At 50.6% G+C, this 22588-nt stretch overlaps 1 protein-coding gene across 6 annotated transcripts in view; it reads right to left on the bottom strand.

Moving 5' to 3' along the window:
* Positions 1-22588, bottom strand: part of LOC120826423 (voltage-gated inwardly rectifying potassium channel KCNH7) — a 90852-nt gene that overhangs the window by 5288 nt on the left and 62976 nt on the right. For 2 of the 6 annotated variants that reach the window (XM_078102245.1, XM_078102233.1), the window contains exons 3-15: positions 19816-19971; positions 15130-15609; positions 14374-14394; positions 13795-13818; positions 12679-12893; positions 8314-8739; positions 6164-6395; positions 5912-6079; positions 5504-5703; positions 3128-3380; positions 1952-2151; positions 1515-1584; positions 46-267 (exon numbers count right to left, since the gene is read on the bottom strand). In XM_078102245.1, coding sequence (XP_077958371.1) covers positions 46-267; positions 1515-1584; positions 1952-2151; positions 3128-3380; positions 5504-5703; positions 5912-6079; positions 6164-6395; positions 8314-8739; positions 12679-12893; positions 13795-13818; positions 14374-14394; positions 15130-15609; positions 19816-19971 — 2667 coding nt within the window. The remainder of the gene's footprint in view (positions 1-45; positions 268-1514; positions 1585-1951; positions 2152-3127; positions 3381-5503; positions 5704-5911; positions 6080-6163; positions 6396-8313; positions 8740-12678; positions 12894-13794; positions 13819-14373; positions 14395-15129; positions 15610-19815; positions 19972-22588) is intronic. The other 4 variants (XM_078102247.1, XM_040189071.2, XM_078102236.1 and 1 more) reach the window with 3 other exon arrangements.

Genomic DNA, 22588 nt, shown 5'->3' with positions numbered 1-22588 from the left:
TGTTTTAAAAATACATAAATAGAGGAATAAATGTTGTTAACAGACCTCGATACTTCTGGTTGTGCGCGTCGTCTCCAGCCTGCGCGCCGTGGTCCCTCACCACCGGGTAGCCCAGCACTCCGGCACACAGGGGCCGCTGCTGCTCCTCCTCCTCCTCCTCCTCGGCTGCTTCGCCGCCCCCACGCTCGGCGGAGTCCCTCGCCCCCTCGCCGCACCTCCCTTGCTTGGCGCCGCAGCAGGCGGCCGCCGGCTCCTTGTTGTGGGAGCCTGCGGGGAGAGACGGGCGATCAGGAAGTCTGCCGCCTTCGGCGTCCTCCGGGGACGTCATTAGTTTGACAACAGGTAGCCGGCCTGCGCCTGGCTTTGGTCCGAGGACAAACAGTGCTCAAGCGTCCGATTAATCTACGCGAGGCGCGTCCGGTCACGTGGTCACAGCCGGAGACGTATACCCTCACACCCGGTGGACGGGGGCTGCGGGATTGTTCCGTACATTCTGTGTCCTCGCTGGTGGGTTATATCGGGAGATGGTGATGCTGTATTCCTGTAACCATGGCGACACACTTCGATTCGCCAGAATCGAAGGCAAACTGCCGAGTCGCAGCTCTCCTGGCGGTTACAAGTCAAGTGACAAAAGGTTTCCACAGTTCCTGTCAAACACATCTTCAGTAATACTGATGCGTTTACCTGTTGTGTAACTGAACGGTGCAGATGGCGGCTTTTTGTGAGAAGTCTGTATTTAACAGATCGATTGTTCAGAAATCTGACTGAGGGTCTGATCTGAGGGTTTTTCTTAATGGGGCAAATTTCCTGAAAATAAACACGATTTCCTAATGCGCACATGTAACGGAGTTAGAAATACTGTCATTTTCAATGTATCGGATCTTATTGAGTGAGCGTGTGTGAATTTTAAATCTGCAGAAGTTCATTTCTTCATCTCTCGCCTTTTTCCTTCACAGCAGCGTTACTCTGAAGGGAAGTTGATGTCTCACTAAGTTCTTTAAATTTGTTCGTATCAGCGACCGTTACTGTGAGTAACATAATCACAGTACTCAGCAGTGGTGCGTCATTATTTTAGACGTTAAAAGTATACGTTTGGTCGTTGTTTAATTTGTATCAGGTCAGAAGGCAACGTCTGTTTTCTGCAGGACCAAATAAATGCTGGAAAGATCAGTGTCTGTTACGCACACAAACAGGTACTTAAGGAGCCACTCGTCCCATAAACCAGGTGAATTTCTCATTTATCCCCTAAAAAGTTTTCAGAAGGACATTGTTCCCATGTGTGTTTGGTGTTCATCATAAAACCGTACAAATGTTACATTGTGAATATGAATCGGACCGTTCAGCACTATAAAGGCACACTGGCTATTTGTTGATGCATTGAAGTCTAGAGAGAACCTGGAAACTAAAGACGGGTAAACTCGAGGTGTTTTTATGCTCTTCAGTACGGGAACAGTGAGTGGGGTCTATAATCAAATCAAACAAACACGATTGTGTGATCTGCGTCTCGTTCTGACCTGCGGAGGACTTCCTTTTGTGGGACGCCCGTCTACGACCCTCCATGTCGTCCATGTTGGAATCTGTCGCCTGTGAAAGGACAATGGGTGATTATTGTAATAATGTTCTCGTGTCTCTTCTCATCTTTGCAACTTTCTGAATTAATGACAGGAGGCCAACAAAGTGGTCCAAGCGCTAATTGAACGAGTGACAAACGTGGTCTCTTGTTTGCGTCGTGACGCAGGCGTTTCACATCTTTCCACAACGCGCGGATCATCAGAATTACAGCCTGCACGCGTTCCCTCAGGCATCCGCACAGCAAAGGGTCTTTCTTAGCCCCCCCGGCCCCCCAAAGATAATGAACAACAGACAATAATTCACCTGAAATGGACGTGAACGATTTTACGCGCCGAGCACAATTATTAAGACGGACTTCACATCAACGCCTGCCGCTTACCTTCTCATCTCGGAGGTCAAAGGTCAGCTCCAGGTTGGTGAGGAAGTGGTCGGCGAACTCCGGGTACATGTCCAGCACCTCCAGGATCTCCTCCCTCTGGATGGTGTGCAGGTCGCAGTAGCTCAGCGCGCGCACGTCCGCAGACGACTTCCCCGGCTTGGTGAACAGGTGGATCATCTCGCCGAAGATGTCGTTCTTACCTGCAGCCATCGGACAGAGGCGACCGGCACATGTTAGCTGACCGCTTCCAGCACGTGATGACCTATGGGGGGGGGGCTGAGGAGGCTGAAGCGCAGTCGTCTAAATGAAAGGACGCACAGAGTCTGTCCGTCCGCACAAAGAAGCCACACGTGACGCAGATTATGAATCCGCTTAAAGATTTGCATGAATATTTATAACCTTTTTTTATCACTTCACTGGAATTTTTATTCATAAATTTGGCAGAATTTGTTTGTGAAAAGTGTACGTAAATAGAAAATGGAAAGTCCTTTTGAAAATCACAGTAGGACATGAATAGTATAGAGAATGTAATAATTGATTAGATAAAGATTAGATACTTGAAAATCCAAGTATCTAATCTTTTTTTACAGAATCTAAATAAAACGTTCTATTTACGTACCCACTTTTTCACTACGGTCTCCAAGTCTAACAAACTTCCCTCCTTCTCCCGCCCCCCCCGTTTGAAAGCAGTCAGGCTGCTTTCCTCCTTCTCGTTCCCCTCGTCTTCCTCACAGGCGGGACAGTAATGGCAGTGTGCTATGAAGTAAGTTATGACAACGTACCCAACAGAGATTATCGCTGCCAAACAAGGCACATCACAGCATGACGCCGCCATCTTCATTAAGTCAACCCCCCCCCCCCCCCGGCGCCCACTAACGGAGGGGAATCCAGGCACCATGGCTGCTCTTCTATTCTGTCCCCGCGCATGCAGACGGGCAGGAATCTGTCCCCGCGCACGCAGACGGGCAGGAATCTGTCCCCGCGCACGCAGACGGGCAGGAATCTGTCCCCGCGCACGCAGACGGGCAGGAATCTGTCCCCGCGCACGCAGACGGGCAGAAATCTGTCCCCGCGCACGCAGACGGGCAGGAATCTGTCCCCGCGCACGCAGACGGGCAGGAATCTGTCCCCGCGCATGCAGACGAGCGGCTCGCGTCGAGCTTCTCACGGACTCACCAAGGATGGCCACCACGATGTCTTCTTTGAGGATTTCGATGGAGCCGCGGGACACGAAGTACAGCGCGGTGAGCACGTCTCCGCCGTGGACCAGGGTGTCCCCGGGGGGCGCGTGGGTGGTCTTGAACCTCATGGCCAGCGCCCGGAGGCAGCCCTTGGTGGCTCCTTCAAATGCCTTGCAGCCCTGGAGGAGGGTTTGGTTGAGGTGGAGGCAGATATCGGCCTGCAGGCACTCTGGGAAACCCTTAAGGACCTGAGTGCAAAAACACGGGTCAAAGCGGCAGAGGTTACACGCGGGTCTCTGAAGGCTACCGGGGCCGTGGCGTGCAGGGGCTCAGCATATGTTGGTTTGGGGTGAAGTTGAAGGCCAATCCCCCCCCCCGAGAAATTTGATACAATTGCCACTTGTGGTTCTTTCCTTCTTCTCAAAACCCATCGTACCCAGCGATGTCTTTCTGCACGGAGCCGTTGAGGCAACAGACAGAACGTTTAGAGACCGAGACGCTGCAGATAAATGACAGCACAGAGTCACGTACTTTAGCACATGTTGAGTTTTTGAAAGAGTTTCGCTGCCTTTATGTCCCGAGATGGAACCATGACTATCGTCTGCTACACAGTAAAAGAAAGTAGAAATAAATAAGCATTGAATGGTGAAACTTAGATATTTTGAAAAGTCATTTAAACATCAATTTCCTATAAACAGTTTTTAGAGGACGCTCCTTCTGATGAATAAAATACTTATTGTACACTTACCCTTCATAGACAAAGATACGGTGACAAAACAGCTAATGATCCCCGGACAACATGAACTGACTGAAAAGCACCACGTTTCCTTTTCAGGCTGCAACACGATAACAGACACTGAGAGGTGAGGACACAGGGGGCTTCAAGGACACATAAAGGACAGTTGAAACAAAAGACATTTCTTATTCTTCCTGGTCATCTGCACATCGGATACGATGAGCTAAAGACACGAGCACGACCAAAAGTACAATGTGGCCCAAACTGGGCTCTGGCTGTTTCATTAATTATCTTTGTGTTGCTCATAACGAAAAGTCATCGGTAGATTTGGAAAGGAAAGACTGAACAACATCTGGCAAGCGCAGGTGCCACCACACAACATGTAGCCAGGCCTCCCACAGTGGGGGGGGGGGGGGGGGGGGGGGGGGGCAGCGCCATTCACTCCGTCTGTCTGGTAAACAGATGTGGGGGGTGGGGGGGGGGGGGGGTTGTCGAGTTTCAATAAGCAGAGTCATTGATTAAAGGCAGTGAACGCGTTGAAGGGGGTCGTAAAGGTTCTTATCCACAGTCTGTGTGCGCCATCGAAACCGACAGGGGGGGGGGGGTGGGGGGGCCGCGGGACCAAAGCAACGTGCTGCTGTGGACGGGGGCCTGCAACACAACTACATTTCAAATACGCACATAAAAACATCTGCATCATTCCACTGATTTCCTTGGCCAGCGGCAGCAGAACGTCACCTCACTGGTTGCCGGGTTACCGTTTATTTTTCGCCCGTTGTTGCATCACTTTGGCGTCTTAAAGGGTTAGTTTGGATTCACACGACGACAGAAAGAAACAAACCCACCGCGGCAGAAGTTGACACGCGGCATTCTGCGTGAGGCTGAAATGCGTTTCGCTAGCGTTAAAGAAAGCAGCGATTATAGTTTCAGTTCTCCGTCTGATGGCGAAATAAAGCAGTGGAAATATAAACACAGCGTACACAGATTTTGCTGCCTCTTTCCCCTGCAGCCCATTGCTCTGTTCAAGTGTCGTTACCCCCCAGCGGGGTGGTGTTAGGAGGGTGGTGTTAGGGGACCACGTAGTAAACACACCGACTGTGGATTAGCACCTCATACAACCTTCGCTTCAAAACATCACAACCATCCCTGGAAGCGGCCGGTGGAGTGGATACTGCGACCGCTTGCAGCGGGTGGCACAGCCAAGGAACATCGACATGCATGTTCGGGGACATGACTAAAACAGCGTAACGCCGTCTGTTATTCTCTGTGCAAAAAAACGACACGCCACTCCAAAGAAGTAACTTTCGCCTACTGGGATCAAACACGGCTAGTTTCTACCACCGACGATCATTCACATCCACATTCCTTTCGTTAACACATGTACCTCCTGCTCTTACCAGAGTGGCGGGGTCATTCCATTTGACAAGAGGCAGACATGGAAGAGACAAGCTTAAATAAGTACCGTGAACAGGAAGTGTCATGATGAGAGTTACAATATGCATCAGCAACGCCTCGCCGCCTCGGTTTCACTTTGCTGGGGACACGATGTGGTTACACAGCAAAGTTGAAAGTCAAGATTTGAGAAAAAGCAGCAACACAGCGCACACACACACACACACACCGCCGTTGTCGTACCATGTTCATGTCGATGCCGTTGGTGTACGTCCAGGCGTGCTGGAAGTACTCCTCCAGCCTCTGCCTCAGCGGGTTGGGGATCTGGTGGAAGCGGATGAACTCTTTGACCCGCAGCATCTGGAGGTGGTACCTGGCGGTGCCCGAGTACAACCGCTGGATGATGGCCGACACGTTCCCGAAGATGCTGGCGTACATCAGAGCTGGGAGAGAAGTCGTAGCGCTCATGCCACGGTATCCACACAAAAGCCCCCCCCTCAGCTGCTGCTACCACGTGACCTTTCCTCAAGCAACCGCCGACCTTACTGTCATAAACCAGTGTCTTTGGTAACATGAAACACTGTGAACGCAGCCCTGATCACACTCAATCTATTAAAACCTGAGATGTTCTGTGAGTCAGCCGTCACTCACATCCAATGAGCATGACGCAGATGGAGAAGATCTTCTCAGAGTTGGTGTTGGGGGACACGTTCCCAAAGCCCACGCTGGTCAGACTGCTGAAGGTGAAGTAGAGCGCCGTGACGTACTTGTCTTTGATGGAGGGGCCTGAGCTGGGGTCGCTGTAGTTGTACTTCTTTCCTACGACCCATGAAAAGGGGGAAGTTAAGTACATACAAACGGCAACGGTGACCCTTCGTCTTACTTTGAAACACCGATGATCACCTATCGACACCCCCAGGTTGTCCAGCCAGCCTATCTTATGCTCCAGGTAAGGCTTCTCCACGTTGCCGATGGCGTACCAGATGCACGCCAGCCAATGGGCGATGAGGGCGAAGATGCACATGAGCAGCATGAGGACGGCGGCGCCGTACTCAGAGTAGCGGTCCAGCTTACGGGCGACCCTGACCAGCCGCAGCAGGCGGGCGGTCTTCAGCAGGCCGATCAGAGTGGTGGTCTAGGACGAGAAAACCGAAGCATAAAACACCAGCCGGTCGGAACGCGAGACAACAGGCTGCACATTACAGACGTTCACACAAAAACGCTTCATTTAAAAATCACAAGGTCACTGGAGTGAGAGTAACGAGCCTCCGTCTCTGCCCCAAAATCACCGCCCCCCCCCCCCCCCCGTCTCCCCTTCCTGCCGAGGACTGAGCGAGCGGCGCATGAGTCATACGTCGGAACAGAAGAGCTCTGAATTATCTATCGTCGGCCTCAGGTGAAGTGGCGCCCGACTCGGGCCGAGGCGTCTGATTGAGATCCGGGCTCGCAGTGAGTCGGGGGGCGTTTGGGGGCTAAAGCTGCCATTAGAAACCAGCTTTAGAAGACGCATCCCGCTGGCCGTCTGCCACCACGGCACCGCGGGGCCATTTTATTCATCCGATCTCACAAGAGGGAGAAAAAAAAAGAATCAGCTGTACAAACGAGTACAAACTTTTTGAAAAGCGCCAGGGCTGAATTCAGATTGAGGGGGCTGCTGGTTACCGTGAACCGGCCTCCTCTCACTCGTCCGCTCAGCACAGAACGGAGCCGCAGCGTGTTCATAAAAAGGGAAAAACAATGCCCACTGCAAGAGACGGAGACAGAAGAGCTGCACTTTGATCTAACAAATATTTATTTGCAGAACTGGCTCTTTCCCAAAGTAAAGATCCACTCAATGCAAATCAATGACGTCGCAAACGGAACATTGTGTCCTAAAGTTTGCGTTAATCTGTGACTCGGCACTGTAAGATTTCACCAAATCAAGCACGATCCCTGCTACTCCAAGACACATTCAGGCTGTTGACTCTGCCCGGAATTGAATATTGAAATTCTGGGTTCGATGGAGACGTGGAGCACATTTTCACAATAAACCACCGTAGTTTGCAACCACCTCAAATATGGAACCCAAGCACAGGTGAACATGGACATAATAGGCAAATATTGCCATCTATCCCAACAGGACAATGGTAGGGAAATGACAGAGGAGCCCGGAGGCCTCCGGTATGTAAATCTGACACCGGGACGTTTTTCCGTCCTGCAGAGCGCACGGAGAACTCTCCCACGGGACATCTCCACCGGCCCTGCGAGTGGGCCTGTCGGGTTTCTAATGGAATCGGCAAAAAAAGGAAATGCAATCTCGTCCACGCGGTCGGAGATGGTTTCCAGGCAACTAAGGCGCACGGGATTGTGTCTAAATATAGCCGCCGCACCAAGAGCTAAAATAACACAACCTAAAGACGAAGTCGCTAAAAACGGTGCGCAGACGCGTTATTTTCGGTTGCTGCTGGTGATCTGAAGGAGCTAAAAATACGAGCGTCCCGCCACTGTGTGCTTTTGACACGAGCTGTAACGGGAACACGCATTCTGTCATCTAGCCGCGTGACAGGGACGCGCATCGCGCCGCGGCGCCGCTCAGCTGTCCGCTGGCGTCTCTGCACCCGTCACTCACCGCTGGCGTCTCTGCACCCGTCACTCACCGCAAGCGACACACAATACGGCTGTACAACCGAGAAGTGACGCTGCAGCTTCGCCCCATGGACGCACACCTACCTGGGATGTTAACCGCGTGCTTGTGTGTGCGTGCGTGTGCAGGTTCTGGATACGAAAAGGAAGCTTTCTAGGGATGTGCTCACTGCCTGAACTACTCACTCGGAGCTTTAGACAACCATCTCCCTCAGAAAGACACAGTGGAGACTGAAGCGTTCCTCCCCAGCAGGAGACCTTCTGACCGGTCGGGACACCCTGAGGGACCTTCCAGACGCGCCGGGAAGCCGATGTGACAGCCGGGTGTCCGATCGCTTCAGTGACCCAAACAGCTCAGGATGACATACTAGGATCGACTGAACAACTGTTGAACCCTCAACCCCCCCGCCGCCGCCGCCGCCCCCCCTCACCTCGTCGGATCCCGAGCCAAAGATGAGCAGGTCGAACGGGATGGCGGCCACCATGTCTATGAGGAACCAGCCTTTGAAGTAGTGGATGGCGATCTTGGCCGGGTGGCTGACCACCTCCTCGTTGGCGTTGACGTACGTGGTTCTGAAGTTTATGAGGATGTCCACGATGAACATGATGTCCACGATCAGATCCACCACGTTGAGGGGGGAGCAGGAGTAGCCGCACTCGCGCCGCATCTGCTCCTCGATGTCGTTGAGCAGGAAGGCGGCGGAGTAGGGCGTGAAGATGGCCGTGTAGATGACCAGCAGCAGGATGAGCCAGTCCCACACGGCTTTGAAGGGACTGTAGTGAAGGATGGTCCACTTGTCCATGCGTGGGGTCTGCAGTTTGTACTCGGGCAGCACATCTGCCCCCAGAGAGAGAACCTGGGGGCAGAATCCAGCAGATTTATTTAACTGTTAGCATCTTATATACACAACTGCGTATTAAGGCTACTGTAGGTATAATATATATATATATATATATGTATAAATAATGAAGCCAGGGGTAGGAGGGTAATATTCATGACTTAAAAAAGACTAAACACTGACATTCTCTGAGATTATTAAATCATAAATGAGAAAGAAGAAACTTGAAATTCACTTTCACATTAAAGTCACAGATTTAGGAGAAAAATAATAGTTTTCCACTGAATGACGGAATGATGCCCGTTAAAAAAATGCATAAAAACTTCAGAGAGCTTCAGAAAAGACGTTGAGTTGCATTATGGGAAACGTAGGACCCAGTGCTCTTGGAATCATTCACAACATTTCAGCTCTTGATTTTGAAAATCTTCCTTTGAATTCAGTCTCACCAGAGAAGCACAACTTGGAGCGTTGAATCAAGGAGAAACCCTTTAAGGTAGAAAAAGCGTTTTCAAAGTCTCCACAGTCCGATTTCTCTGAATGTACACAAGGTCACAATGACGAGCGTCTAAAGAATCGTAAGCATGCCTCGCGGTTTCAAGAGAATATATTACATTTGGTGAAATGTTAAGCCGGCATTCATTAGCGTTTCTGTGCCGCTGCCGAGTTGCATCAGGACACACGACTGAGGATCAGGTCGCGTCTGTGGACACGGGAGGAATCTGGCTGCAGGAGTCGAATCCGCTGCATAGCGGGAGAGAGAACCCGGCACAGGCAGATCACTCCGGCCAGGACGAATAAATACTATACTCACGATGATAGAAATGATATTAGTAATATTTAATTGTAAGATGTATTAATAGGAGCAATAAGCCACAACAACGACTTCCGTGACCACGAAAATTTAGATTACAGCGGTTGTTGCGGCAGCTGTTTATCGTGATCTAGTGAGACGTGAACATCTGGGAGAAACAAAAAGAAACCCGTTTCATAAGAAATGAAAACCGCCTGCATGAAATCCCATCATTCCAAAATGGAGCTCTGATCTGCGCCGGCGAGCCTGGAGATGACGATCGCTGCCATCACGGCTCCCACACACACGCCCGAGGAGCTTTTAACCTCAATATTGCAGCGGCCTCACGGACCATTTGGGATAAAGAGTCTCAAACGACTCGGAAGTAACGGCCTGAGCGGGGCGGCCGACGCACCTCCTCGTCTTAAGTGTCCTCCAGTGCCCGGCGGGGAGAGGAAGAGGAGGTGCGCCAGCTGGAAGGGAGACAGCAACCACATGGCCGCGTTCCAGCGAGCGGGGAGAGCGACGCGCTTCACTGCGGGAACCGCGTCCTCCGGCCCGCCCGCCTCCATGACCCCTGTGACCGGGAGGAGAGGGCCGAGCCCAGCGAGGACCATTTGCAGAGGCAAAGAAAGGCAGAAAGGGCGAAGCCTAAATAGTTGAACTGGTTATTAGAGAAAGTGATGCCCTCGGTGCGCTGGAGGGTCAAACGTTTGCACCCTCGCGAACGGGATGACCCTATGACCTCAACCAGGGAGCAAAGGGGCCAGAAAGTCTGCTATTATTCATCAGGCTGCCACTTCATTAAAAGCAGGTGTCCAAAAGGCTGCAGACATCGCAGTTCCCAGCTGGCTGCTGTGTTAGAAATGAGTAAGATCACCACACAGGAAGGCCTGCACACCTTTACCATTTTCTTTTTTATCCAACATGTATTTCATCCCAGAGATTTAGAGTCGCCTTCACGAGGGGGTCCCGCTGCGTCAGCGGATTCTCCCGCAGCCGTTTCAGACGCAAACCAACGAATGGTTGTGTGTGTTAAGAGCGTCACGCGACTCATGAGCAATTGTGGCCATAACAACAAGACGGTGACTCGCCAACAAAACGGAGAACAGCAGCCGTGTTGCCGTCAATCGCTTTCTAAATGAAATATCCCACCTTAATGATTGAACCCCCCCTGCTGTGTCGACGAATCACGGCCCGTGTTCGGAGAGGCTTCACATAAAACGCAAATGAGGATTGGCTTTCTTTTTGTTTTATTGCTTCTGCGTCGTCAGGGCTGGGCTATTATTTGTCGTGTAAAATGGAGAGTGGGTTGTTCAATGTTTCTGTCATTAACCTTTTAAGACCCACGGCTCATATCATCACTCCGAAGCAATCGTTCAGCTCCAAGGCGGCAGACGAAGCTTCCACATCCAGCTTTGGTTCAGGATGAGACACGAGTTGTGGCCATGGAAGAGCTCGGGCCGCAGCGTGCGAGCGCTGTGCCTCAGCTGGCCGGCTTGCGGGGCTCCATCTGCCCGAGGAGGCCGGGGAGGAGGCTGCCTGCTCCGACGCCTCCTAACGACGCCCCGCAGGAGTCCAGGGTCGCTTTTCTCTCAAGCCATCTGCTCCTGTCCGTGTTTTTCCCCACAGTCGGGGCATCTAGAGGCCGGTGTACTGATCTAAACTGAGGGCCCATTGTGTATTTAATGGGGCCTTTGTGTTTGCACAGCATTGGGTTCTCAGATCCTCCAGCGTGCCACACGTTGCACACTGCCGTTGGAAGCACGTTTCCCGGCCTGACCGCCGTGCTGCTTTAATGCTGCATGTGGAGGCTGCAGGCGGCCAACAGGGGTCGACTTCTGTGGCCTCCATCTGCAACACCTTAAATGGACAGACAGCCAATCGGCGGCCTGGGAATACAGAAACTTACCCTTCTAGTCCACGCTGTCAGGGGAGGTGAGAATGACCTCTAACCCCGTTAGAGCGTCTCCCTCATTATATGTGTTACAAGTGATGGACGCCCATCAAACCCCTCGACTTACGGTAAATCACCCTGAGGCACTCGTGTGTGAGGTGTGTGGGGGAGAGGCGGGGGGTGTGAAGGGTGTTTGGGGTGTGTGGGGTGAGGAGGAGGGCGTGGGGGAGAGGCGGGGGGTGTGAAGGGAGGGGTGAGGGGGGGGGATCTGCAATCTGCTGACTTCATCGGCTGCTCAGTCAGCGTGAGAGTGATTTATAGATATTAAACGATATTACGGTGGGCATTAATATGGAATTCTTACTTCTCTACACTCCAGTCTGCCCAACCTCAGACGGGGGTATGAATTATTAATAAAATTAATGTCTACTACAGTTCGTTATTGTAAAAGTTTTCAATAGGTTGGATTGGAGATTTTAATTACACATTAAAATAAAAAAAAGGGGAAACTGGCATTTTAATCATAATTTCATCGCGACCGATTTACCGGCGATGCACATGAATCAGCAAAGAGTGACAACTAGTTTTATTCATCATAGTACTTTAGTTTGTATTTGTAGTAAACACTTATGTGTTTGCAGTGATTCCAATCCACATTCTTCCAAATTCCACGAATATATTTGCTGTCTGTGTGCGCTGAAAACAAAATGTAGTGTTTGTACAAAAGGCCTGGCGCTGTAAACAAAGTGACAAACCACGGCCGCCTGCGGCTTCGCTGCTCTCAGAACTTTATGGCACATGGAGGAGATGGTTTCATACACGAGTAGATAAATTGTTTTTCAGAATTTCCCTCGTGTCTCATTCCAACGACTCAGTCCTTCAAAAAACCCGAATAAAAATGTAACAAGGAAAAACCAAATAGACCAAAATAAATATCACAATATGAAAAACAAGACGACTGAATTATAGGTGGTTTGGAAACCAAATTGCATTTTACAAATACCAAACTATGTTTGAGCACTAGTCTGAAAACAAAAGGTTTTGAGGTACTACATTTTTATCTGCATTAGTTCTATGAAGGATTTTAAGGATTCAAAGTATACGCTTGAAGTACCGTGAACGGAACTGAAAGTGGATGAACCCATAAAGACCCGAATGGGTCCAACACGACGGACCCGATCAGCTGCGATCACGCGGCCTCATGTGTCATGTGATCAGAGCAGGTTGCGTGAATCCAATAAACATGTCCACATGCAGGCCGACGGCTCACCTGCGTGACCTTGTCGGTGACGTTGTGCGTGCGGTCTTTGACCTTCGGCGCGATGATGGTTTTCTCGGAGGACGGCGGGGAGGGGCACTTCTTCTCGTTGTTGGCCTCGGAGAAGTTGAGCGTGATCAGGGGGATCTTGTTGATGGTGCTGTACTTGTTGAGGTGGGAGTCGGAGGTGGAGCCCAGCAGGCTGGACCTGATCTGGCTGAGCGGTCCTGAAACGGAGAGCGACACGGGTGTCGGTAAAGAGGTGCTGCGCGCTCTGAATCGTTCTCTGGCGACCGTTGCATCATGGGAAATGAGCATGGGGTGCGCCATTACTTTTGGAGTGAGCTGAAACAACGACACAACAGAGAGAATACAACAGACACCGAAGGATCAACTCTGCACCGTCTGATTGAAAAAGGCCTTTCAAAGGTTTCTCATTAAAAAGGATAATGAGAAACGGGCCAAAGAACAACGACTCAAACTTCTAATATTTATTTGGGTTTTGTTGAACCAACGAGGGCCGGGTGCCACTGTAGTAGCAAACAAATGATGTGGGTACTAACGAGTACCGATTCCAGTTCAATCTACTACGGCCAAGTTCTGGTAACTTCACTTTATAAAACACATTTATAGCCGGGAGGTTCCTACAGGGGGGGAAGCCAGGGCTGCCTTCATGTATGGAGCAATTACAGTTGCTGAAACTTGAAAAAGAGAAACGTGTCTCGATGGGCCGCAGCTGAACCGAACCAAAGGGCAAAGGGACCGGTGCTGGTACCAAACCCCGGAATGAACTAAATGTTCTATTCTGTTCCTTCTAAACAACGATCTCTACAACTTCACAGCACGGACTCAATGATCGACTTCATTCAACACTGAAACACTGTGACGGCACTACACTAACAAACACACACACACACACACACACATCACCCAATGCGAGCGATAAAAAGTGAAAAAGAAAGGATCGCTGATTCAGCTCAGTGACTATTTTTTTTCACAGTGCAGTGATTGAGAGTCGAGGACGGAGGAACAGACAGCTGATGATGAGCACAGCTTCATGCCACGGTCACACTCGTCACAGTCATGAAAAATAAGTTCAACAAAAGGGGAAAAAAGCAGAAGCCATACCCCCGGCCATCCAGGAGCGAGACACTAGCCAACCGGGAGAGAGAAGAAACGGGGGGTGAAGTGGAAAGCGGGAACAGCGGAGGGAGGGAGGGAGGAGGGAGGGAGGGAGGGAGGAGGAAGGGGCCGGATCGCAGGGCCAGTCGTCATCGGCATGAACACGACCTCATATATTAAACAGTGCAGCACTGAGGAGGAAAAAAAGGGCCTAAACGAAACGGTAGTTTGTGCGTAAACATGCGGAGACGGGAACGGCTCCCCCTTCCTTCCCCCGAGGGAGAGCGGTCGCAGACAGCGGCGTCATCTGGTAAAGCGCCATCGATTCTCTCCCAACGTCCACGTGGCGTTTTTCCAAAGCAAGCCGTCTCCTGGCCGACTGGCTCGGGGTCGGGCCGGTCGGTGTTCCCGGCTTACAATGCCGGTGCATTTGCATTCAACATAAACCTCAGACGTGTGTGTGTGTGTGTGTGTCGGGGGGGGGGGGGGGGGGGGGGGGGGGGGGGACTCATGCAGCAAGCAGGCCTTCGTGCCGCACACGCTATCTGGTAGACGTGCTCGCGTCCAACAGCTGGAGTTTGTTACCTTTAATGTTGCGCCCATTGTCTGTGATTGTAGCAGCACGACGGCAGAAGAGGAAAAAGAAGGAGGGGGGGGGAGGGGGGGTGAGCAAGAGGAGGTGCATCTATGATGACAAATGGGGGCGCATCAAACACCCGCTACTGTACCCATGAACAATTCATTACTGTGAAGTAGACGTATTACTGTGTCAGCCGCTGGGAGCCATTTGGACGTGGATGGAGTATTTGGGGGGGGGGGGGGGGCGACGTAATTGGCCTGCAGGAAACGGACGGTCTTTTTCCCCGATCCAAATGAAGGCCAAAGGCCTAATGCGACTCACGGGAAGTTCAATAGCACACAGTGTAGACCGTGACGCACTATAATGGTGATTAAGAGGCTCCACATCTGCCTCCGACGGTTGGGATCAGTCAGTTCGGCCAGAAGTAAAGACCAAAATATAGTAGTATAATATTTGTAACGCAATACATTTCCCAACAAGTCCCGTATTACACAGAACCATTTCATATTTTAGTTCCTCTAAATGTTAGGATAGCGTTTGCTCACCATTTAATACTTCTATACCACGCTGGCTACTTATTGTATATGTTTATACAAAGCATTTCATACACTGCCGACTTTGCATGTTTTTCCACTTATAAATAAATAAGCTGCAAATATATATTTTTAAATCATACAATGTGATTTTCTGCATGTGTTTTAGATTCCATCACTCACAGCTAGTTACCATACGGGCTCCATAGGAGCGCAGGAGACTCCTACCTTCACTGGCGTGTCGGCCCCTGAACGCCATCTTGCCGTTGGCGCCGAAGCCTTCCATGTCGTGCACGGAGGAGGCTCTGCGAATGCTGCACACGCTCTCCCCGGACGCGGTCGGCGTGAGGCCCGGGATCGACGGCGCCGCCACCAGCGTTTCCTCGTTGCTCCGGTGGTGGGACCGGGTGACCGTCCGCTCCGGGTACGACCGGCCCCGGGGGCCCTTGGGCGACGAGTGGTCCAGGGGCCCGGCCAGCGGGGTGGAGCAGTGGCTGGGGCCGATGAGGGCGCGGGTGTCGTTGGCGTAGGAGGGGCTGCGGCTCTCGCGGGTGGCGGGGGGCTGGTAGTCGCGCGTGGCCACCGAGCCCTCGCTGTGGCGCGGCGAGTCCACCGTGACGGCGTCGGGGTCCTCCTGGGGGAGCGACTGCTTGCTGATGCCCAGCAGCGGGATGGCCGGGAAACGGAAGCGAAAGAAGCGCCCTTTCCCTGAGAGAGAGAGAGAGAGAGAGAGAAAAGAGCAGCGAGCTTAGCGTCACATCAGCACACGAGAAGTCGAGCTGGTGACGGAGCGGGCAATGAGGTATCCCATTCAAAAGCCTGCGGAAAACTAGGGACCGGTTTTTAATGAGCCAGCGGCGTCGGCGTGACCCCCCCGGCGGATGCCTCGTGGTTGTTTAGACCAACGTGGCCTTAAAAAAAAAAAAAAAGTACGATCTTGGTCAGGCACTAAATCTTCAATCGTCTTCAATTATTCATGGGGGAAGACGTTGGGTGAAGTGTAACGACTGTGGCGCGTCGAGGGCGGAGTGCGAGGCGGCGGACAGACATTGACCGATAGCACGCAGTTTCCTGAAGGCCGCGCGCGCCCGCTTCTCGCCAGCCGCCTTCGGGCCACAGGGAAGCTGTTTGTGAATCAGGGAATATGACAAGGGGCTAATTCCCCATGTGAGCGCTGGGTTTACAAAGTAGATTTTACGGTTTGATCGTTTTCCTTCCATGAAGCAAAATGAAACAAAGTCTTCTGTATTCACACAGCGGCAACACAGGCCTCCATCTGTTTCCACACGGCCCACCCGCTCTGTAGGCCTCGAGAATGTGCCCCCCCCTCTTCTTCAGATGCTTGAACTTGGGACTAAAGTGAAGATGAGAACAAAGTTCTGCTTCATGTGAGAAAGGATGAGACCATTCGTCAAAAACACCATCAGAAGTCTCGCGATGGTCCGACAGACTTTTTTTTTTTTTTTTTTTTTTAAATGAATTGCGCAGCTGAAGCACTACACGTTTTTGACAGTTTAATTAAAAACACTGAGATGACAGAACTTTGTTTGGAATTTTTCGCAGCGCTCCACGGTGTGTTTCTAATTATGGCGCCCAGAGAATAAACACACGCGCCGCAAATCCTTTAATTAGCTCATAATTCAGTGTCGTATGGAGCTATATTTAGTTGTCCTACTGAAAGGGCTCTGACTGCTGTTGCTGGGGTGTGTGTGTGTGTGTGTGTGTGTGTGTGTGTGTGTCTTCACTAACTTCATCTCTCACCAGAAAAAAAAAACAACCCTCAGCTTCTCCACAGCCAACAGACGCACGCTAGACCTGGTTGCTACGATACCAGATTGTAATATTTGCATTGAAAATTAATTGTGTCCTCAGATCCCCGCGTTGGGGAGTGAAATGTCTCTCAGTAATCCGAGCAGTGTGTCCGGTGTGGCGGGACAAAGGCGGCTTTGTGTCCTCCGGTTTCTGATTCTTGTGATTCTAAACGTATTCAAATCTGCGATGCAGGTTACCAGCTGATTTGCATAACAACGTTTCTACCTGGACTCCCGGGTCCTCCTTGACATCAGCACCCGCCCACCCGATTATACTGCTGGGATGGTTTGCGCTTTAGACAGCATGTCCCTCCAGCGTTGCCGTAAGGTCATTGCGGGCGTCTCGCGCCTCCCGCATGGACCGTGACACACGCATCTCAACCAGTTCACACGGCCACACGTCGAGACGTATCGCGCACGCGCCGCTTCCCCTCTCGGCCCGCCGTGCGCTCGTTGCTGAGCAACAAAAGACGCGCAAACACGCGCGAGAGGTGGAGGCGTTCCGTGCAACGTGAGAGCCGCTCAGTGCGAGTGGAGGACGTGGCGGCACGCAAGCAGCTGTAGGAAAACCCGGAGGAGAGACGAGAGACAAAAATGATGAGAAGACAAAGAAAATAAAAAAGGCCGAGGTCCAGTTGAGAATGGCTGGTTTATGATCGCAGGACGTACGGCAGTGAAAGGTGAAGGAGGTCGCTGTTGTAGTTGGGACAAGTAACTTCACAGTGGAAACAATAAAAGGACCAACAAAATATCTCTGCACCAGTTTTGTGCAATGAGCTGTTTTTTTTGTCTTTGTCTTAATCAGTTGCATATGTTTTCATACCAAAGGAGTTTTACATACTTAAAGCTCCTTGGGTTTATGTACAGGTGACTGTACATAAGCATTACAATAAACAACAATAGTCTTGATTTGGGCGTTTACAATTCTCATTTACATTTGAAAGGAATTTAAAAGTAAATTGTAGCAAACCGTAGTTAACTTTAATTAAATTAAACTTCCCAACGACAAAAATGGTGGCTAATTTGGAAACCAGTAGCCACAGTGAGCAAATATGTTACTGTCAAGCTCTGCTCCGGTTACTCAGCAGCTGTCTGCTGCGTCCCTGCACTCATTTATTGACAGAATTAAAGTGCGACTGCGATTAATCTGTTACTTAGTTACCGGTATTTGGTTCAGTGTTTCTGTATGAGAGGAGAGAAAAACAGACTGTTGAGAGGTGGTTGACAAAGTCGTCGCTACTTGGTTTCAGCCATCAATGAATGTTCGAGTGTCCACATCAGGACAGGCGGAGCGACCTGTCAATCACACTGACCTAAAGCCCACCTCGCGTTATGGTCTATTTGACTATAAATGGATCATAATTTACGATATCATGCTGCATTGAAAACAAAACTAGCAATTAAGACCATAAATCCATGATCACATTTTTTCCTAAGGGGCTAAATCAAGCGTCATGTCTAATAGATTATTCTTTTTAACAACCAGAGGAGTGATGGCCGGCAGAGATAAAACATCACCGTATTTAATTTCCTCTAAAAAGAAAAATCCCAGCCGCCCCCCCCCGGCACTTTCTTCCCACTGACTCGCCTGCCGATTGAAGAGCGACACCCAGCAGCTGGTGTTGTGATCTCTAAGCAGCGGAGCCGTCCAACAACACGGGAAGTGGACTCACGCCGAGGCCCCACACCTCAAGGTGCGCTAACAAGCACAAGGTATGTGACGCTTCAGCACACGGAGTTATGCGTCTCTCTCCCTCTGAAAGAGGCCAGAGAGTTAAGAGTTAAAAATAGCTGCTATGATGAAGCGGCTAATGCATTTTTCAACTTGTGAGAGCGCGTGAGACATCGCGGTCCCGGACACCTTGTGTAGGAGGAACACCTGCAGATGAGGTTTCTGAGTAGTTTTCCTGGTGTCTTCATGTCGGAAGTTTCTCTAGTTTTGTTCAGACTCCGGATCACATTGAAGTCACATATACACTTGAACTGTATCCGTCCTGTAAGGTGTGAACATTAGCTAGAAACATTACACATGATCATTATTTTACCGTTAATGCCAAATTCACCGTATCCTCCAGCTTAACCTGAGATGAACCTAATGAATACACCATTTCCCCCGTCGACCAGGAATGAGGGATTCTGTTGAACTTCTCCTGCTCAGCCACATTGAAGCCGTAGCAGGACAACGGTGGCAGAATGGATGGTGGTTGCCAAGCGGGGAAGGCCATCGGCCCCCTTCGGCGCTGCCTCCCCCTCCCCAGAGGGCCCGGAAATCAGGCAGCACATGGATCACCAGCGCATGGAGTACTGGAATAGCAACACTCCGGCTTCCATCTGCAGAGGGTTCTTGCCTTTATTAGCTTATTATCAGGTGAGCCTGCCGGTATTCTGTGATCTCCGTCTATCTGCTAATGGGATACCTCAGCCCCCCCCCCCCGGGGTCAACTGGGGCCGAGGAATCCTGAATCTCCACGGCAGAGCGCCATCCTCGCAGGTCGGATGGAAGCAGAGACGGAGAGCGAGACCCCGAGCGCGACATTGTAAACATTTCCAGACGTCGATTCATAGACGCCGTCCCCAGCAGGGGCCGCCCTGGGTGAGGAGGGTTATCAGTGACACACAGACGCTCACAGCGAAAGGCTTATGTTTTTACACCTGTTCACACAAACACTTGCTTATATACTTGACACACGCTTCCCAACTCGGTTTCGGCGCAATCCCCCGGGCGCCACCAGGCAAAACTGCCTGTGAGAGGCCTCGTCCAATTACAGTTATGTCGAGGTGACCTCTGGTCCCCCCACGCCGCTGCCGCCGCTGCTTCCTCATGTCATTGTACGGCGTTACACCGACAGCGCTGGAGCCGCAGAGGTTCATGGGAGCATCCCGGCAGGCTAAGAGCTGTAAATGGGGCAGACCTTTGAGACGACGGCAGACTAACACATCAAGTGTCGGCTAAACTCTGGCGTCACAGTGCCGGGGAGCATGCAGGCAAACGCACCGGGTCAGGTCAAGGCGTTACGCTAAAGGGGCAGGACACTAAACTGAACAAATTCACGTAGCAAAAAAAAACTGCATTAGTAACCAATGGTTTCCACTCTTTACTCACGTTGGTCTGCTTTGGAGGGCGACGTGTGGTTGAGTCTCTCCAGAGAGTCGCTGCTCTCCTCATCCAGGATGTAGTCGAAGTTGAGGATGAACATCATGACCACGCCCTCCTCGTTCTTCACGGGGATGATGTGGGTGGCGCACAGGAAGTTTGAACCTTTGAACGGGAAATGGCTGTTAGATGTGGGGTAATCACATTTACGCTCGATCGACTTGAATTTAAATCATTTGCTGGTTAAAACCGGATGAAAGACCCACGGTAACAGCTGTTCAAATACCGTGCCCTTCGACCTGAGATCTATCAGACAAATAGAGCAATCCCGTATTGCCGTGGCTGACATCCAAAGCCATCGCACAAATAGCAATGCGCAGACGCGATGACTGTTATCATGCATCTCCCAAAATACAACAACCGGGAATGCGTCTCCCCACCGTGGAGCTCTTCTCCCGCGGGACAAACAGCCTCCAACACCCACCAACGCCACTCGTTCGCAGGACAAATGACTCAGGTATTGATTGGCTCCACTTATGAGCGGCGGACGAGCTCATCTTCGCCTCTTTTGCGGTGGGATGCGATGTGACGCGGGAAAGGGAAACTAAGTAAGTCATTGTAAAGTTCTTTGTTCCAAAAACTTTTATAAAAACATTTATGTACTGATCTCAGTGGAGGAATGTTGTAAATTTAAAGAAGAGAAAACGAATGGCTGTTAGTTATTAAATCCCATTTATTAACCCAAAGGCTTCACAGCAGGAGGTAAATCTGCTAATGCCTCATAACTAAATCTCCATATTTCATGAAAACAGCAGACAGGATGGATGAAACGGAGACGCCGCACTCTTCACACCAGCTGTCTATTCTGCGCTTCAACTGAGGTACATAAATACAAAAGAGTCATTGAGGTATTTAACTGTCACTGTCAGTTCAACGGTGGCGTTGATGTGAGGAACACAAGCTGTGAGCAGGAACACTGCTGTAAAAATAAAGAAATGTATATGAAGTTAAAAATAATGAACACAAGACGCTCTCCCTCACATTAGGCTGTTAGTCCTGCTGTCACCAGGAGGCTATTTATAGCTCGCCCAGCAGGCACAACAGACACACAGACACACACACACACACACAGACACACACACACACACACACACACACACACACACACACACACACAGTCTTTGGCCGTTTTCTCGTATTATATATTCAGGCTCCAAAACGCCCATGATTAATAATGCACATATTATAGCATATTATAGGATATGTAGCACGCTATAATTACAGTCATGGGCACTTCACTCATATCCATGTGAGACTGATCCAGGAAGGAAGTGTCAGAATACTTTATTGACATTGTAAAAGCTTCATAAAAGAGTTGACTGTCATTTGTATGAAGGCTCAACTGTAAATACAAAAACAAGTGAGGCGATAAAGACTCAAATAGCAGTCAGTTTCAGTGATGACGATATACACACACAGCGAGTGAGCGATGCTTCCTTACTTGTGGACGAGGCCTCCACACAGCCACAAACGGCTGTGAGCCCCCGCATCCCCCCCCCATGTGATTTAGTGCACCGCAGACCCTTCCAGAGGCTTTCCTCAAAACTCAATTGTGCAGCTCTAATCCGGCCCGACGTTTGATTTATGCAGCGGGCTGCCCCGATTCTGCAGCGCTAAGCATTAACCTGCCCCCGATAGTACAATGGTAACTCGTTGTCAGCGGGAGTGCATGTGGCCATTAATATCAGCCGGGGAGGGGGGGTGGGCGCTGCCATCTGTGACATAATTCAAAGGATGTCCCCGCTTCGAGTGTGTCCCTCTTCAACAGCTAAAGGGAATACGCAGTGTGAAGCTGCTTTTCCATTAACAAGCGACAGGGTTTGGACCCAAATACAGATTTTTAACAAACCCACCGTTCGGATATTCTATTCCAGCCCCTCGAACGCAGCCAATTTGTCGACATGAAAGCATAAAAGTGTCCGTTTCATCTTCCACAGCGAGCAGCGACGAGGAGCGTCCCATTATTTGAACCCCCCGTCGTCCCGCTTTGTTCGCCAATGAAAATTAAAAAATGAGTTTCCATGGAAACAAAACGAGCGCTCCAGAGAGAAGCAAAACTCCCCCCGAGCCAAGTTGCGTTCGTCTCCGGCACTTTCGAGACGTTTCTCAAGTGCAGTGAGAGATTTAATCTGCCGGAGAAGAGAAACGCTCAACGCGAGAAGCAAGTAGCGATGTAGCTTCGGGAGCCTGAAGTATCAAGTGTTCAGCTAAATTCTCCCTTAAGATTTCCTCCTATATGACTGGGAGAAGAAAAGGATTGTTGGTTTCACCGGGAGGTGGGGGCCCGCTTTGGACCTTTAAAGCTATCCATGTGCAATCCCTAAAAATACACCTTGGAAAGCATCGGCATATATAATTCATAGAAGTATTATGTTCTACAAAGCATCATGGGTGGACCTGCGTGTGCTTGTTTGAGTGAGTATGTGGGATACGCTCAGTATATTTGCCATTGGGCCGACGTGTTCATAGGGTCTTGCTTCTGCATGTGCCTTTGAGCCAATTTGAATTCACGTCCATGTGAGTCCCAGACATGCAGTGATAACAGGGTGCCGTCTATTGGGGCTTTGTTTTACGTCCAGAAAGAAAGAAAGAAAGAAAAAACAAACAGTTCCATGTTATAATCCTACATGTCGGGCTGCGCTCGGTGACACGGGGAGGACGAGGGACGGAGCGTCCGTCCCCACCGGCGGGTCTGGTGACCGGCGCTTCAAGACAGGTGGAC

Source organism: Gasterosteus aculeatus, chromosome 1 (assembly GCF_964276395.1).
Source record: "Gasterosteus aculeatus chromosome 1, fGasAcu3.hap1.1, whole genome shotgun sequence".
In the NCBI taxonomy this organism is placed as follows: domain Eukaryota; kingdom Metazoa; phylum Chordata; class Actinopteri; order Perciformes; family Gasterosteidae; genus Gasterosteus; species Gasterosteus aculeatus.
The sequence above is the reverse complement of the archived record's forward strand: the minus strand, read 5'-3'. Positions and strand labels throughout refer to the sequence as shown.